The sequence below is a fragment of the Oncorhynchus mykiss genome, chromosome 7 (assembly GCF_057628025.1).
Source record: "Oncorhynchus mykiss isolate SJ-2025 chromosome 7, ASM5762802v1, whole genome shotgun sequence".
NCBI lineage: Eukaryota > Metazoa > Chordata > Actinopteri > Salmoniformes > Salmonidae > Oncorhynchus > Oncorhynchus mykiss.
The window spans coordinates 65515560-65532443 of record NC_143028.1 but is presented as its reverse complement, the minus strand read 5'-3'; the positions used below and the strand labels follow the sequence as shown (position 1 = coordinate 65532443).

Below are 16884 nucleotides of genomic sequence, written 5' to 3'. Positions count from 1 at the left end.
TATTGAAATGGAAAGAGTATCAGACCACTGCAAATCTACCAAGACCTGGCCGTCCCTCTAAACTTTCAGCTCATACAAGGAGAAGACTGATCAGAGATGCAGCCAAGAGGACCATGATCACTGGATGAACTGCAGAGATCTACAGCTGAGGTGGGAGACTCTGTCCATAGGACAACAATCAGTCGTATATTGCACAAATCTGGCCTTTATGGAAGAGTGCCAAGAAGAAAGCCATTTCTTAAAGATATCCATAAAAAGTGTCGTTTAAAGTTTGCCACAAGCCACCTGGGAGACACACCAAACATGTGGAAGAAGGTGCTCTGGTCAGATGAAACCAAAATGTAACTTTTTGGCAACAATGCAAAACGTTATGTTTGGCGTAAAAGCAACACAGCTCATCACACTGAACACACCATCCCCACTGTCAAACATGGTGGCAGCATCATGGTTTGGGCCTGCTTTTCTTCAGCAGGGACAGGGAAGATGGTTAAAATTGATGGGAAGATGGATGGAGCCAAATACAGGACCATTCTGGAAGAACCTGATGGAGTCTGCAAAAGACCTGAGACTGGGACGGAGATTTGTCTTCCAACAAGACAATGATCCAAAACATAAAGCAAAATCTACAATGGAATGGTTCAAAAATAAACATATCCAGGTGTTAGAATGGCCAAGTCAAAGTCCAGACCTGAATCCAATCGAGAATCTGTGGAAAGAACTGAAAACTGCTGTTCACAAATGCTCTCCATCCAACCTCACTGAGCTCGAGCTGTTTTGCAAGGAGGAATGGGAAAAAATGTCAGTCTCTCGATGTGCAAAACTGATAGAGACATACCCCAAGCGACTTACAGCTGTAATCGCAGCAAAAGGTGGCGCTACAAAGTATTAACTTAAGGGGGCTGAATAATTTTGCACGCCCAATTTTTCAGTTTTTGATTTGTTAAAAAAGTTTGAAATATCCAATAAATGTCGTTCCACTTCATGATTGTGTCCCACTTGTTGTTGATTCTACACAAAAAAATACAGTTTTATATATTTATGTTTGAAGCCTGAAATGTGGCAAAAGGTCGCAAAGTTCAAGGGGGCCGAATACTTTCGCAAGACACTGTACGTCTGTCACACTCCTATGGGAAGTGAATGGAACTTATTGATTTAGTATTTATTTATTTTAAAAAAAATTGCTTTGCACTAATTATTTTGTAAGTAATGTCATTTTGACATCTTGTTCCTTACGAGTGTTGGGATTTGAGGGATATGCAGACATTGCCATCCACACAGCTGGTTGTACAGCCGTGGCCGCTGTAGTGATTTACAAAGGGAAGGCTTGAGTCAGTCATGAAAGGACACTGATCTCTTAGATTATTTATATTCAAATAAAAATGGCACAAATAATCTAGCTATTTAGGATATAAACCAGGCTTGCAGGCCTTTTATTTGTTTGTACAAAAGAAACATGTCAATACTGAGGATGTATAGACAATGCAATAAAGGATGAGAGCTGCAACACCTGCTGTACAGATGTTTGTTCACTCTGCTCGGACTGTAATGTTACCAGTTAATTAAGACTACAGTTAATGTTGTAGCCACAAGATGGTACTATTGTATTTCATATAACTATGGCTGCAAAGTAATTGTAACAATGCTTTTCTGGGGGCACAAGGGTACTGTTTCCTTCATATGACTAGAAGGCACAATTTCATGCTCAGTCCCAACCATAACCCCTTTTGTATCTATATCTAAACTAAACAAAAAGTTATGCAAGCGTATGAGGTAGGTTGACCAGCAAAATAAGGGGGGGGGGGGGGGGCAGGTAGCCTGCACACACTGGCAAAGATTTTCAGCTGGGAGGCAGACACGGGAATACGTTTGAGTGACAGGGAGGGCTTTGCATAGGCGCTTTGTTTTTATTATTGTACTGGAAAAAAAGTCTGGAACGTGAAAGAACGTTATCAACCGATTCCCATGCTTTTAAAATAACGGCTCTGTTCAGTATAGACGTTGCATACCTCAACCAATGGTTGCACGCCAGGTTGACTGTACGGTCAGGCACCAGATTGCTAAAAACGTGGTTAGCTGAGAAACTAGAAGCAATGCCTGGTAATTTTATGGCATTGAACTGTGCATGACAGACCAAAACCAGCAGACTGTGGCCCTCAAGGACTGGAGTTGTGCATGCACCCCAGGGGACCCAATTTGGGCTGGCCACCCTACCTTTGTATATTTCAGTTTCAAGTTTACTACTGAAGCACAACAGAGCTTGAAATAGCAAGGCCTTCCCATCTCGTCCATAACATTCATAAACACTGAAGAGAGTCAAGTGAGCTCCTCTCGATAGGTACATGCGGGCATTTCATGAATGCGCACGCAGGTACTTCCCATCCCTGTCGTGAACGCGGATTATGACGTAAGTCACTTGCCGCGCAGTGATGATGGCGGTGCGTGAACGCGCAGTAAAAGTAATGGCTGCTCTGGAACGGCGGGTGCCTAGTCTCGATGATTTCGTGGGCGAAAGCTGGAGCGCCTGGGCCGAGAGAGCCAGTGTGACTGCGTCGGAAGGTAAGGGAGCACTTTGACATTGGTATTGTTAGATATCAAACCGATGGTCATTCTGTTGAGGGTTATTTTCGAGGAAACGGGCGGCAGCCTTAACCATGTTACCCAAACAAAGACCCGGCTGGGTCCTAGCGCTGGGAGGCTAACATGTTGCTCTCTCCCAGGTCCTAGCGCATACGCCGTCTTCTCATAAAATAAGTGATAATCGTTTCTATTTGATCCTCGTTATGTCGTTTTATGTACACAGATAGACCATGGCAACCATTTGACAATATTCTCTCATTACAACGGCACACACCTAAATAAAACTATGGCCTTACAGCGGAATGCGTCTTGTATTAGTTGTAGCGATGGTTGGGCGAGCAACTTCTTGCCATGGAAAGCTAGCTAGCCGTATTAGCAATGAAGCTAAGCTAATACTTATAGCAGTATGATAGACACCGGTGACGAAGGAGGAGTCTGATGCTGTTTCCACCATGTAACATTTAGGTAATCTAGCTTTTTATTTCAGGGCGTATTTTGAGTTATCGATTGATGGAATGGTGATGTGAACCTAATAAAACAACAGTTTTTGGAAATACTGTGTATTCGAGGCACAATTCATTTTTTTAGTTGCCAGGCGAGATCCGTGTCTTCAAAGCTCCAAGTGTGTGTGTGTGTGTGAATGAACATAATTTCATCAGTGCACACGTGTATTAGGTCAAATATCATGTTCGTAGCCTAATTCAAGCAAGAGGTCCCAAATTCGCCATACAAAATGAAGTCACTTAACCAGTTTTCTTCAAAATGTACATCCACACTGAAAGTGAATTCCTATATATATATATATACATCCTGTATGGAACCTGTACCTGCTGCTTATCTCTGATCTATGTGCCAGTTGTGAGACCAGAGGTCCAGGTTCTGCTCCTGACTTCCTGTCTAGTCAACACAGACAAGGGGATGACTCTTAAGTGTCTTTCCCTCATCTCCTCTTCCCTTATCCACTGATGTTGAAGAACTGAACTGGCAAAGGTGTTTGTTTTCCATGTTGTTTTCACTTGATCTGCCTTTTCAGATCATTGTGGATCAAAGGAAGATGTAATGGAGGAACCACCTCTTGACTATTGAGGCACCCAAAGGTTACTACACTAGCCTTGCATGTGTATCCTGTATGTACACCTCAAGTCACAGTCTCTGTTTTCAGGCTCCGATGGAGATGACTGCAGCAAGAATGGGAAGAAAACAGCCGAGGCAATGTCTCTTAGGAAGGAAGGTAAGTATTTTTTGGGACGCTTGTAAGATTACATCCTTCATACTTAGGTTTAGATTTGCCTCTAACATTACTAATCCGGGCATCTTAGCTAGCCACAGCCAAACATGCCTCTGCAGCACAAAGTGTGTGTTTGTGTGTCCCAAACAATGTGTGTGTCTTTCCAGATTTGATTCCTCTTCCTTTCGTGCTCGTGGGTGTCTTGTCTTAAGAGATGAATTTGGGGTTGGGGGGCACTGTTCTCTGTACCCAGGTGCCCTCTGGTAACCAGCCTGGCAGTCTGCAGCAGCAGATGTCTAACAGACGCTGCCTCGTGTGTGTTTGTCTGCCTGCTTTTGTTCCTGTGTTTCACGGAGAGGGAGACATGGTGATGTGTGTGTGTGTGTCTATACATACTTTCTTTGTGATTTCTCACCACCTGTTCCTCCTCTCGCTCCCCACCCACCAGACATGTCCATCTTCGGCCACTACCCGGGCCAAGATGACTTCTACTTGGTGGTGTGTAGCCACTGTGGCCAGGTGGTCAAGCCCCAGGCCTTTGAGAAGCATTGTGAGAGGAGACACGGCCCTCTGAGCAAACTGTACGCCCCCCTCCGCTCCACCCCTCCAGCACCCCAGCAGCGCCCCCGCCATAGCCACTCCCCATCCTCTGCCCACGCAACCTCATCCTGGGAAGGGAGGAGGCAAGGGACTGGGGCACCAAGAGCAGCCCCCCCATCCCCATCCACACCCCCACAGTTCAGACACACCAAGCCCCCCAAGGAAGGAGTACGGTAAGAGGGAAGGGCTAGATGGATCAAGGGTGGGCGTTGAGTACGAGGGGGGATTGGATAATGGGGGTGAGCTTTCTCTATTTTCCATGGTGAAACCATCTTATTGTATCCATAACCATCTGAGATATATTTTTTAAATGTATTCTGATTATTAATTTCTGTGTTTTAAACATCTGACCATGTTCTCATTCTCTCTTGTCCCTTCAGCCACTCCCACCTGGATAAGAGCCCCCACAGCGGCCATTCTGAATCAGCTGTGTTCAAGCAGCCTCCACCCCTGGAGCCTCCCCTGAGCTCCCCACCTCCCTCACTCAGAGACCCACCCTGGCCCCATGGAGGCACCCCGCCCGGCCGGCCCTCCACCACCCCGCCCAGCCGGCCCTCCACCACCCCGCCCGGCCGGCCCTCCACCACCCCGCCCGGCCGGCCCTCCACCACCCCGTCCAGCCGGCCCTCCACCACCACTTCGCCCGGCCGGCCCTCCACCACCCCCCCGCCCGGCCGGCCTTCCACCACCCCCCCGCCCGGCTGGCCTTCCACCACCCCCCCGCCCGACCGGCCCTCCACTGCCCGGCCCTCCACCACCCCAGCCGGCCGGCCCTCCACCAGTGAGAGGACACACACTCAGAGGAAGGAGGCCATAACGGTCCCTACCCTCCCTGGCCATCTCCGTGGACCAAGACCTTACAACAAAGTGGCCTCCAGTGAGTCTTCTTTTTTTCTTTTTTTTAAAGAGAAACAAGCCTCCCCCTCTGAACCTGTTTGTTGGGTCAAGAATCTCTTGAATAGATTCATTTTAAAATAGTGACATCTTACCAGACTAGTGATCAAAGAGGAAAGGACACAAAGAAAGGAAGCTAGTGTAGACTATTGATTCACAGCCGTTTGATTGCTATTAGACACTCTTCTGTTCCTGTCATCTCCAGGGAGAGAGTGTGATCTTGACAAGCACTGCGGAGTACTGGACTCCGAGAGGAAGAAAGTCTGCACTCGTCTCCTGACCTGCAATGTAAGTTCACACTCACCCTCTCATGTAAGCTCTCATTTTCCTCCCCTATCCCAGTCTCCTCTTCTTGTCCTAGCGATGACGTCACAGCACCAATTTTGCCCTCTTTCCTGCAGCCCCCCCCCACACACATACACACCTTGTGCACCATGACTGTGACACTCTCGTTTGCGGCAGAATTTAGTGGGAAAAGTCTCTAAATGCTATCAAAACCATAGAAATCTTCAGTGTCAACTCCCCAAAGGCAGCCTGAAAAGTAGTGGAATTTGTCACAAGCCTCTTACCAATAAAAGTCGCTAGAGGGGTCTGAAAACACATTAAATATGGTGACAAAGTCGCAACACTGGGGGTGAAAGTAAGTCTGAGACGAGTAGAAGAAATAGTGCCATACCGGTTGAACATGAGCCTGTCATAACAATTACCACTGTTACACTATTTATCATTACCACATGTCAACCGCATGAACATTTGCAAATGTACCGGAAAACGTGTGGAATGGGCTCCAAAATGCGAGGTGGTTCAACGATAACAGTAACATTTTGCGAAGACAGAGACGCGTGACCGAGACACGTGAGGACTGGATGCATCAATTCACGTTATAAGTGTAGACTGAATGTCAATGTCATCCCTTACACTTATTTGTGTTTTGTTAGATGTCTCTTTACATTCATCAAATGGCAGGTGCACTGTATGGCTGTGGAAATTACTTTCAGGTTGTGTTTAGTGAGTCCGCCTGATCAGTGGCAGTAGAGCTGACCAGGGATGTTCTCTTGATAAGTGTGTGAATTGTACTTTTGAGTGTCAGGGAAAATGTATGTAGGAGAAAGTACACCTTTTCTTTAGGATTGTAGTAAGGTTAAAGTTATCAAATCTAAAAAATGTAAAGTAAAATACAGAGACCCCAAAAAACAACTTAAGTAGTACTTTAAAGTATTTTTACTTGAGTACTTTACACCGTTGTAGAGTAATAACTTGGCTCTTTATTTTTCTGTGATGATTTGGCACATTTAGAAAAGGGGAACTATCAGACACAGATAAGAGATCTAGGTTATTATTACTATCCTGTGATAATAGGAGGAGCTCCAACGATAATGGTCTCCTTCAAAACTAGTACCCCGTAGATAACATAGTAATTACTTCCATTTATGATGTCAGGGAACATCGGGCATGGATTTCATACAGACACTTTTAAACAAAAAATGACGTTACTAGTAGGCCTAATTGTGGAGTGCCCCTTTTGGATTATGAGGGTGACTAATTTCTCTCCATTTTACGTTATTTTCTCTTCCTCTCACCTGTCTCCTGTTGTCTACACTTCAGCAATTTGTTGCATCTTGTTGCATCTAAATACCATGTTGCTTCGTGATTATGGTGTTGCCTTCATATTTGAAGAATCTGCCATTTATTTTATTTTAATTTAACTAGGCAAGTCAGTTAAGAACAAATTCTTATTTTCAATGACGGCCTAGGAACAGTGGGTTAACTGCCTGTTCAAGGGCAGAACGACAGCTCGGGGGTTTGAACTTGCAACCTTCCGGTTACTAGTCCAACGCTCTAACCACTAGGCTACCCTGCCACCCCATATAAGGGAAGGGGTATTTTGTGTAGGGCATTGAGGACATTGTGGAATTAAATATGACCCCTAGTCCTAGAGCCCTGGTGTAGTTAGTGCTAGAGAAACAACCTCCTCCTTTCGTTATTAAAATCACTGATCTGACATGAATAGGAAGGTGACTGCAAAGTAGTAGAAACCTTACTTTCACCCATCCCGCCATGTTAGGTCAGTGATTACTTCAAGTTCAGATGAGGCTTTTGTCAAAGTACTCACATGGCCACTGTCTAGAGCTGGGAGCACAGGAAGTGTGTGTGTGTGTGTGTGTGTGTGTGGCGCAGGCTGCTGGTTTGTCTAAAAGAGGAACCCGGCCGTGTCGCTCAGTGCAAAGAGGGGTCACGTGTAGGCAGGAGCAGAGAACCCCATGTAAAGGAAATGGAAAGGACCTGAGGAAACGGCTTCCCTCCCTCGTTCAGGTGGCCTCGTTCAGACGGCCTCGCTTCTCGTTCAGACAGCCACACTATCTTTCTTCATCTCTTTACCAAGACTATTTGATACAGCAGTCTATTGCCATCAGCTGTTATACCTACATATTGTTGATGAAATGTTGCATCTTTTTAAGTGCTTTCTACAAATCTCTCATGGTGGTTTAGGCTCTAGTTTCCTGTCTGCTTGGATGTACCAAAGCCAGGTCTTCCCCTCATCCCCAACCCTTGTGCTGCTCTGAACAGATTGTCTCAGGCGTATGTTATGTGATTCAGGTCATCTCTAGCAGCACAGTTAAATGGTAATGAATCCCACCATGTCTCAGACCCATCTGTGCCTCAGAATGTGTTGATGAGAGAACAGATTTACCAATATCCTAACATTTGTGAACTAGATTGGTTTCAATCACTCATTTCAGACCATCGGGAGTTCCTAGGACTTGGCTGTCATAGGGGCTGGGTGCTATAGTTTTCATTTAAAAAACAGAAGGGAGTTTGGACAGCATCACCCATTTATTCACCGTACTAGAAGCACAGGCAGAATGTAATTTTTTTGAAGTTGACCAAATCTTTGTGTAAGAAATACATTTGATCAACAAAACAAGGATTCATGTGTAGTTTGTCTCCCTCGTCTGTTTCTTTCTCTTCTCCTTAGATTCACTCTATTCACCAGCGGAGGAAGGTTCCTGGTCGGAGTAAAAACTTTGACCAGCTGGTGACCGAGCTGAAGACGAGTGTCCGGATCCGTGATCGGGGCGCTCAGACCCAGGAGGGGAGTGGCTCATGCCAGTCCCCCAGCCCAGAGGCCCAGAGGGACCCCCTAGCACCCCCACACTGCAGGAGGCCCCTCACCAACAACCCTGCCTTCAGGTGGAGGACTAATGTTATCAACTGTGGTCAAATCATAGTAAAGGTCTTGTGGTAGATGTGGTCCAAATATGAATGTCTGTCTTCAGTCGGTCCAGGGCTTCTTCGGAGAGTGCTCCAGAGGAGGAAAAACCTTGTCAAGAGGAGGGTAGCACCCAAGCCCCATCACCCCTCACCCATGGGCGCATTTCCAGCGATGAGAGCGAGGGAGAGGGGCCTGAGGAACCAATCGAATACCCCTCGTCCTCTTGGCACCCTAAACCAGCCGCGGTAAGATTACAGGATGTCAACAACTACTCCTAGTATTTTGACAGCTGTACAACGCAAGAATGTTGCCAACACGGGCCCGTGTTATCACTCCCCTAATTCCCCGTGATCTGTCTCTTGTCCTCTACCTAGGGGTGTTCGTTTGGCAGTTATGTGATGGGTCATGGTGTGTACACCTTTGACCGGCGGCTCCACCACCTTCGGTCGGCGCTCAATGCCATGGTGGAGCAGCACATCAGCGCACACCTCTGGAAGTAAGATTTCTTTCAATGTGTGTCCTGTGGGAGCTGTATACGAGGTCTACTGGTGTAACGGTTTGGCATAACGGCTACATAGTGCTCTTTTCCTGATTATTTCCTCTCTGGACAAAGTATTGAATTGTAGTTTTCTGTCTGGATCTAATACAGATATATTTTCTCTCTGCAGGAAAATACCTCAAGCATCAGACCTCCAGTCCCAAAGTCCCTCTGTGAAGAGCATCTCCTCTTCCTCTCCCTCCTCATCCTTCTCTTCCTCTCTACATTCTAAAGTCAGGACAGGAAGCCACAGAACCACCCCATCCCTCAGGCCTTCCTCCCATGGACCAGGGAGGGAGACACGCCTACAAATCGCCTCCCACTCCACAGCCATTAACCAATCAGAGAATTCCAGTGGCAGTGGCAGCCATATTGTAGCCCCTGCGCCCCCTCCTGCCCGCCAGGCAGGTCCAGGGCGACCGCCAGGTCCCGCAAGGCCCAAGAACCCGGTGGGGCGACCCAGCAAGCAGCAACTGAGACTCAGAGAGGAGGAGGCGGCAGCAGCAGCACTCCGTAAACGTGAAGCCCCATCACAGGAGGGTGAGCACTCTGGCCCAGACAGGAACTCTATCATCCTACAGGACCGGAGACGGCCCCCAACCAGTTCCTCTAAGACCACCCCGCCCACCCCTCACAGCCAGACCAATGGCACCCTCTCCCCCAGCAGCAAACCCCGCCCCCAGCCATCCCCCTCGGAGCCCCATTCACCAGCATCTGCCTGGTTGTTTAAACGGACACACCCACCCTCTGGACACACTTCCTCCCCACCCGATCCTCACTTCCGCAGGGGGGACTCAGGACTGCACGGGAGGGGGGCGATGGGGTACGACCACAGGGGTCTGGGGAAGAAACGCAAGGGGGGCAGCAGTGAACCCTCTCCCCCCTCCAAACCGCACCGCCTGCCCTCCTCCCCTCACTCTAATTTCTACCCCTGGAAGGACAGTAAGGGGGGAACACTGCCTGGTGGGGTGGAGAAGAAAATGGGCACACAGAAGGTGGGTTGAGGCAGTTGTTATAAGTAATATGTTGCAATTTACGATTATATAAGGAATATGTTATCTACATATGGTACAAATTATGTTATGTTATCCTAGTTTTTGTGACTATAAAGCAGCCATTTGACTGTCTTCCTGCTCTCTCAACAGCCAAAACTGCACCATTAAGAGTGCCTGCCTTACAAGCTACTGAGGGAGTCAGCCCTGCCTGTGCTGTCAGACATCATGCCTCAGACTGTGGCTACAGGACTCAAGAGATGTGTGTGTGTGTGTGTGTGTGACTTGATATTCAAGCCAATGTTTGTGTGTGTATGTCTTTTGACTCCTATATGAGTGTACAGGTAGGTGTGTGTGTGTGTGAGCGAGAGTGCTTATGACCAATAAAGTATGAGTTATGTGTTCAGTTCCTGAGTCTGTGTGAGTTTGCTGCTGTTGGTGAGTGTGTGCAGGACAAAGGGGACATGTGAATTTCTGTGTATGAATTTAGAAATACCTCAAGACCTTCTGGTTATGCTGCTAAATAAATATGTTGGTTTATAAAAATTGATTAAAAATATCCTTTACACTTGCTTGAAGTTGTGGCCATTGCTTTATTATGAGGCTGGTATGGGAGGAGTGGGGGTTACCCAAATATTATTTATTGCACCCTTGACAGATACTTCTGTGTCCCAAATACCGTTTTATTTTATATAAGCATGGCAGTCTGAGAAATTCTCACTGTATTGTCTAATTACTGTTGTATGATGCCTGTATATTTAGTATTGACAGACCATTAGGGTAGGCGACACACCTTTGCGTCAAGGAGCGCTCAGATAACATTTTATCGCTCAATGGACTGCATTCCTTCACGTCATGTCAATGCAATTGGGGCCACTCCCTTTTGAGAGGTTGTTTTTTTTATATGATGCCACACATTTGACTCATCCTCGTTCATATCAACTGTCACGTATTATAACGAGTGCGTGCAATTAGGACAATGCGCGCTCTTCCTGGTAGGATACCGGCTCGTGCTGCTGAAGTACCGGATGTCTCCCTGATCTGAGGTCGCGATGTTTCTTTCTCCAAGCCTCTGAAAGGTCGTCACTAGTTGCCACAGTCATTGGCCCAGCCCATTTCTACATTTTATCTTCTTAAAATGTGATGTTGAACCTAAACTTAACCTTAACCACCATACTAACTTTATATTTAGTCCAAAAAGTTCGTTTTTGTTTTCATGAATGATTTATTACGATATAGCCATTTTGACTTTGGCTGTGCAATCTAGTGCAAACCTGTAAAATGTCTTATCCACCAATTGGTCATCCCCAGGAAGTGGATTGAAGAACCCACCTGATCGATTTGAACCAGTAGTTGTACAGTATAATTTTAATTGCGCAGGACTAAAAGTGGCTGCTAGATTTAAGCGGTTTGTTGTCTGCGGGATGTCCCGGAATTAAACCGGCCGTATTGGAATTTGATTTAGTCTATGGAGGTGCGGAACGGGAAAACGCTGCCCTTTCATAATATCTTAAACGGGAGGGGATTTACTGTCGAGTGTCGACTAATCCATTGAAGAGACTGCATGTCTCGTTTCGCGACATCGTTTTCTTGTGATGTTTTGGTCAACAGTTTGTGACATTGTTGCAGTCCCCAGCGCGGTCACAGGTAAACTGGCGCCAACGGTTCAAGAAGAACAACTGACCATATTAATCTCCGAACTATTCACAATTTTTCTGCAACTACAGAGACCGTCGTTGTACAGTCAGTCTGAATGCTATCAGATAGCCGAGGGAAGATGCGGGCTGATGTGGAGTACAGCCCGGTCGGCGAGGGGCTGGGGATGAGCGAGTTCTGGCTCCATGTGTAGATGCCGAGGGTCGCCGTGATCGCTGCCCATGTTATTGCCTTTGGTCTCACTGTGCTGATTTCACTACTGTCTGGAACAAGTGAGTACCCTAAATGTCTGTCACTACTAACTGTACCGGCGTCATACAACAGTAATTTGTTGCTCTATTGACATGACATCCTAACCTTTCTTCAGCACAAAACCTGCAGGCCTGGGGAACTGGTGGGTTTTGTTCCACACCGGCACGAACGCATATCTAGTATTGCTCAAGTATCAGTTGATCAATTATCAGAGTGCTGCTCTGGTGCTGGGCTGGAGAAAAAAACCAGCAAAGCATTGATCCCAAGGACTAGGGTTGATGACTACAGTAGTAACCTACATTTTAACAATGCATCTGTGTTTCAGGTCTCTTTTCCTGGCATCCTGTTTGTATGTCTAGTGCAGTAAGTGATCCTAATGGCATAAACATGACACACACAAACACTGGCTGAAGTGTACTACTATACCAAAATACCAGCTACGTGTAGTTTTAGTTAAGGTAATGTCACTGTGGCAGATGAAGCTCTATGACCCATGTCATGCCTCTCCGCTGTAAAGGAATTATACCAACACTGTCTGTCTATCTTTTAAGATACCAAGTATGCATCCTAGGATGTGGACTCGCACATACAGTAGAGTACAGTAGATACAGTAGCCAATAGACACAGACATACATACTTGGTATCTTAAAATATAGACATACAGGTAACTGCCAAAATGAAGATAACACCAACATAAAGTGTCTTAATAGGGCGTTGGACCACCAAGAGCCACAACAACTTCACTGTTTTGTTCGATTACATTACATTTTTCAAACAATATAGACATATACAGACAACAACAAAAAAAACATAGACGCACACAAACATCAATGACATCACATCTGTCCAGACCCACATGTTCCCACCGCATCTCCAGTGACATAGAACGTGTGAACATGTAGGCTGAACAAACATTTAACAGAGAACACACCAAAGACATAAAGCAAATACTTCTTAGTACTTTGTGCCTTTTTTAGGGCTTATAAACTCTAACTCATCTCCTAATGTACCAAAAGACTGGATTATGTCATTGTAAATACATTGTCGAAAGACTGCCACTTAAAGCTGCAAATATCGAACTGTTTGGGCGACCTGACAAAATGCACAAAGAAATATGAGTTAAAGATCTATAATTTTCTTTGAAAGCAAATCTAAGGAGCAGTAGATCTGTTCTATGTGCTCTTTCTATGCTTCCCGTTTTTTAAGTTTCGGTTTTCTGTCTTACTTTTGGTTTTGTACGCCAGCTTCAAACAGCTGGAAATACAATATTTTTGGTTATGTAAAATATATTTCACAGTGGTTTAGATAGTACAGTTATTCTCTACACTATACTTGCTTGTTTTGTCACTTAAACTGAAATAATAACTATTAGAATGTTAGTAACCAGGAAATGGCAGTGCGATTTCTGCATAGTGCATCTTTAAATACTGTGGTCAGTTTATAATACCTTGTGAATGAAAGTATAGTGGCTGGTGGGGCTCTACTTGGGGAGAGTGGGTCCACCGAAAGACCGAAGTGATATGAGTGAAGAGGCATCACACATCCTTCAGGGAAATGTCTGATGCCCTCCCAGACATCCTCTCCTAATTTGGCATTGTTGTCATGCTCATCAAACCATTCCGTGACCACTCATGCCTTGTGGATGGGGGAATTGTCATTCTATGGGGGCATAGCCATGGTCGCCAAAATAATGGCCCGCACTGCATTTTTATACATGACCCCAAGCATGATGCGATTTTAATTACTTAATTAACTCCGAAACCACACCTGTTTGGAAGCACCCGCTTTCAATATACTTTGTGTCCCTCATTACTCAAGTGTTTCCACTTTTATTTTGGCAGTTAGTTGTACATATTTGGTATCTTAAAAGATAGACACAGACAATGGTGTAGTGGAGGGTATAAGCCTGTATATGGCATTTACCCAGGTATTTTTCAGTGGGCATTGCGTATACTCCTTAATCCCCAGATTGAGTATAAAAGTAGTGTAGTGAAGTTATACGCCTCTCAATGGCTGATGGATCAGATCAGAATGTTTAGCTTTAAAAATACATATGAAACCTGTGAATGACAGACTCATGTTTGTTTCAGTAGTAGGCCTACTATTAGCCTACTGGCACAGTGTGAAAGACTAATATGAGATTTATCATTTTAAGTCATTGAGTATGTCTCATATAATATAGTATATGCCATTTAGCAGACACTTTTATCCAAAGCAATTTACAGTCGTGTGCATACATTTTATGTATGATTTGCCCCGGGAATCAAACCCACAACCCTGGCTGTGCAAGTGCCATGCTCTACCAATTTTTCACACAGGGTGCCTTTCCTTCACCGTGCGGGCCATTGTAAGGGAAAGGTTTGGTAAAATGACAGTATACTACCACTCCAGGCACCACCACCACTGGACACAGATATACATACTAGGTATCTTGAAAGATTATCACCTGGCACTCAGCCTTAAACAAGTACATATACAATCGACTAACTGGAGACAACGTTTGTTGCGCTGACACACCTATAAACACCTGGGTGTGGCCATTGTATCCTGATGACCTTGTATGGGACCTGCCATGAGAGGCTTATGAAAGCGGACCACTACTGGGACAGAGCGGATGTAACTGAAGTCGTCTCCTTTGCTTCATCTGTTTCTCTAGATGCTACTTTGCAAAATAACTCTGAGACACCACTGTATCTGGATGGTTTAAGGGAATACAGTACCTACTTTACTGTGTATCAACCTGAATGTGTGGTTGTGAGCAGAGCAGCTATGTGGATGTGTATTTTACCAACCCATTTGTCGGCAACTAGATTGAGCCGCGGAATGTTTTTTGTCAGAGCAAATTGTCAGGGGGCCGGAACATAATTATGTAAATTTGCACATAACACTGCAAATTGACCACCACTAAGTCCAAAAATAGATTTTATTTGAAAATAACAATCATTTCATACCTCGATTACATTGAGACACAATCACATATCTTTTTATTTCATTTGTAAGAATACATGGGAAAATATTTCCTAAATTAAACACATTTTTAGCTGAATTCCTGGTGATATTAGTATAGTTGTACCTGAAACTAAAATCACTCACGGGACGGTTTTGGCTCGCGTGTTGCCGACCCCTGCTTTATATGTTCTATTCATGATTTGTCTGTGTGTGTTGTCAGTCACACTATGTTACTGAACATTAGCCTCTATGACACGTTTCAAAAGTGTCATATCTGTTTTTATTTTAACACACTTATGTTTAACCCATGCAGGTTGTCTTGTCTGAGTCAATGGGAGAACGGTGTGTCTTGTGGCAGTTTCATTGACACTTGAAGGTATTTGTTTTTTCTGAGTGAGGATGTGTCTTGGTCTATTTTTAAACTTTGTGCGCCAGGGCTTTCAAACAAAGGCCCATTGGATGTGCCAGCACAACGCCTAAACTTCTGCCAGTCTTGTTCAGTAGATAGAAACATGTAACAAATGGTCATAATACAATGATCAATTTACCTTTATCTATTTAAAGAAATAGTGACCAAATACCAGAATGTTGTTGGTCCATTTCTATACTTGATAAAGTGTAAATAAGTAAAACTACACACGAAAAGGGAAAAATATATTATGAGACCATAATCAAATATTTGTTTAAGGAGGTGCCTGTTTTTTTATTCCTCAAGTCTTCCCTGCAGGAGTAAAGGAGATGGTTGTTAATGTTGTATTCAGCGCCCACCGAGACCCCTGTGTGTATATTCCCTGCTATTCTATATAATGTAAGTCCCGCAAACTCAACTCTGGACCTCGAAGCCAGTTCCACTGAGTATTTTAAAATGGTTCCCCTCTAATTAGGGACGGATTTAGACATGAGAAATGAGGTGGGTGCAATTAATTATCAGGTAGAACAGAAACCATCAGGCTCCAGACCTCGTAGGGTAAGAGTTGAATACCCCTGATGTAGGTCAAAGTTTGCAAGTTACTTGGTGTATGGCCAATAAAATGGTATTTGGTACCCATGTTGTGAAACCCAAATCTCTTCTCGACTTGCCTGCAAAACCAATGCAACTCCCTGTTTTAAATTCTGCTTATGACCTCATTTTAACTAACACAAGGTTTGTTGCGTGGTGGCTGAATGTAGTTTCTAAGGTGGTCTTTCAGTGTGATTATATGGTTTGAGTTGAGGGGACCAGGCAAATCAAACCAATGTATGTATACTTGTAGAATATATTTATTTTCCAAATGCAACAAGTTCACAGTACGATTTCTTCAATGTTTGAACTGAGCACCTCTAAAATGTAGGTAGGCTATTCTACTCAGGGCTATGACCTTCAAACCCAAACGGTGTGCTTATTAGCATAGGAAGAAGTGACCACTAACCACTGATCCAGCAGTAGATATTTTCTCATCCCCCTGTTAGCATTAATATCAGGTAGGGGAAATCTAATCATATATAGATCTGTGTTTGACGGCAATATCGACCTCAAGTGTGTTCATTGAATAAGCCGAGTATATATTAATGGTCAGTAATCTGGGTTTGTTTAAGGAGGCTCATGCGTGTATATACACCAGACTGACTATGATTCCGTCTAGTGAACCATTAATGTAAGCTCGCGGCAATAGACAACTAAGGTTGCTGTGAACCTGCTGATGTGTTGTGTCTCAATAAAAACCTTGAATCCCATTATTTGTTTGAGGAATAATTATATTGTTGGTAAATATTATTTAAAGGTTCTGGAAAGTAGTGTTTTAAAACAAAACTCATACGGTGCTGGATTTCACAGATTTATCAACCAACGTGTACAACACTCATACAGCAAGGCTTCACACGCCAGTTCAAAAGGAAATAAATACAGAAAGATTCATACACCGCTCTACACAGGGCAATAACAGTGATTATTAATAAAAAGACACCAATCCTGAGGGTTCAAAGGTTACGCTTTGTCACTTAGTGT

General features: G+C 44.6%; 1 protein-coding gene and 1 long non-coding RNA gene across 2 annotated transcripts; both read left to right on the top strand.

The window, feature by feature from the left end:
* The first annotated feature begins 2316 nt into the window (after window positions 1-2316).
* Window positions 2317-10615, top strand: LOC110528398 (ataxin-7-like protein 2). The gene is made up of 10 exons (XM_036983989.2): window positions 2317-2556; window positions 3740-3808; window positions 4254-4578; window positions 4786-5282; window positions 5505-5587; window positions 8277-8491; window positions 8578-8758; window positions 8888-9009; window positions 9182-10046; window positions 10197-10615. The coding sequence occupies exons 1-10, from the start codon at window positions 2427-2429 to the stop codon at window positions 10212-10214; spliced, it is 2505 nt and encodes an 834-aa protein (XP_036839884.2). The 5' UTR covers window positions 2317-2426; the 3' UTR covers window positions 10215-10615.
* A 731-nt stretch (window positions 10616-11346) lies between these two features.
* On the top strand, window positions 11347-16613 carry LOC110528397 (uncharacterized). The gene is made up of 2 exons (XR_002474246.3): window positions 11347-11971; window positions 12277-16613. It is a non-coding gene; the product is annotated as an uncharacterized LOC110528397 (long non-coding RNA).
* Window positions 16614-16884: the final 271 nt, after the last annotated feature.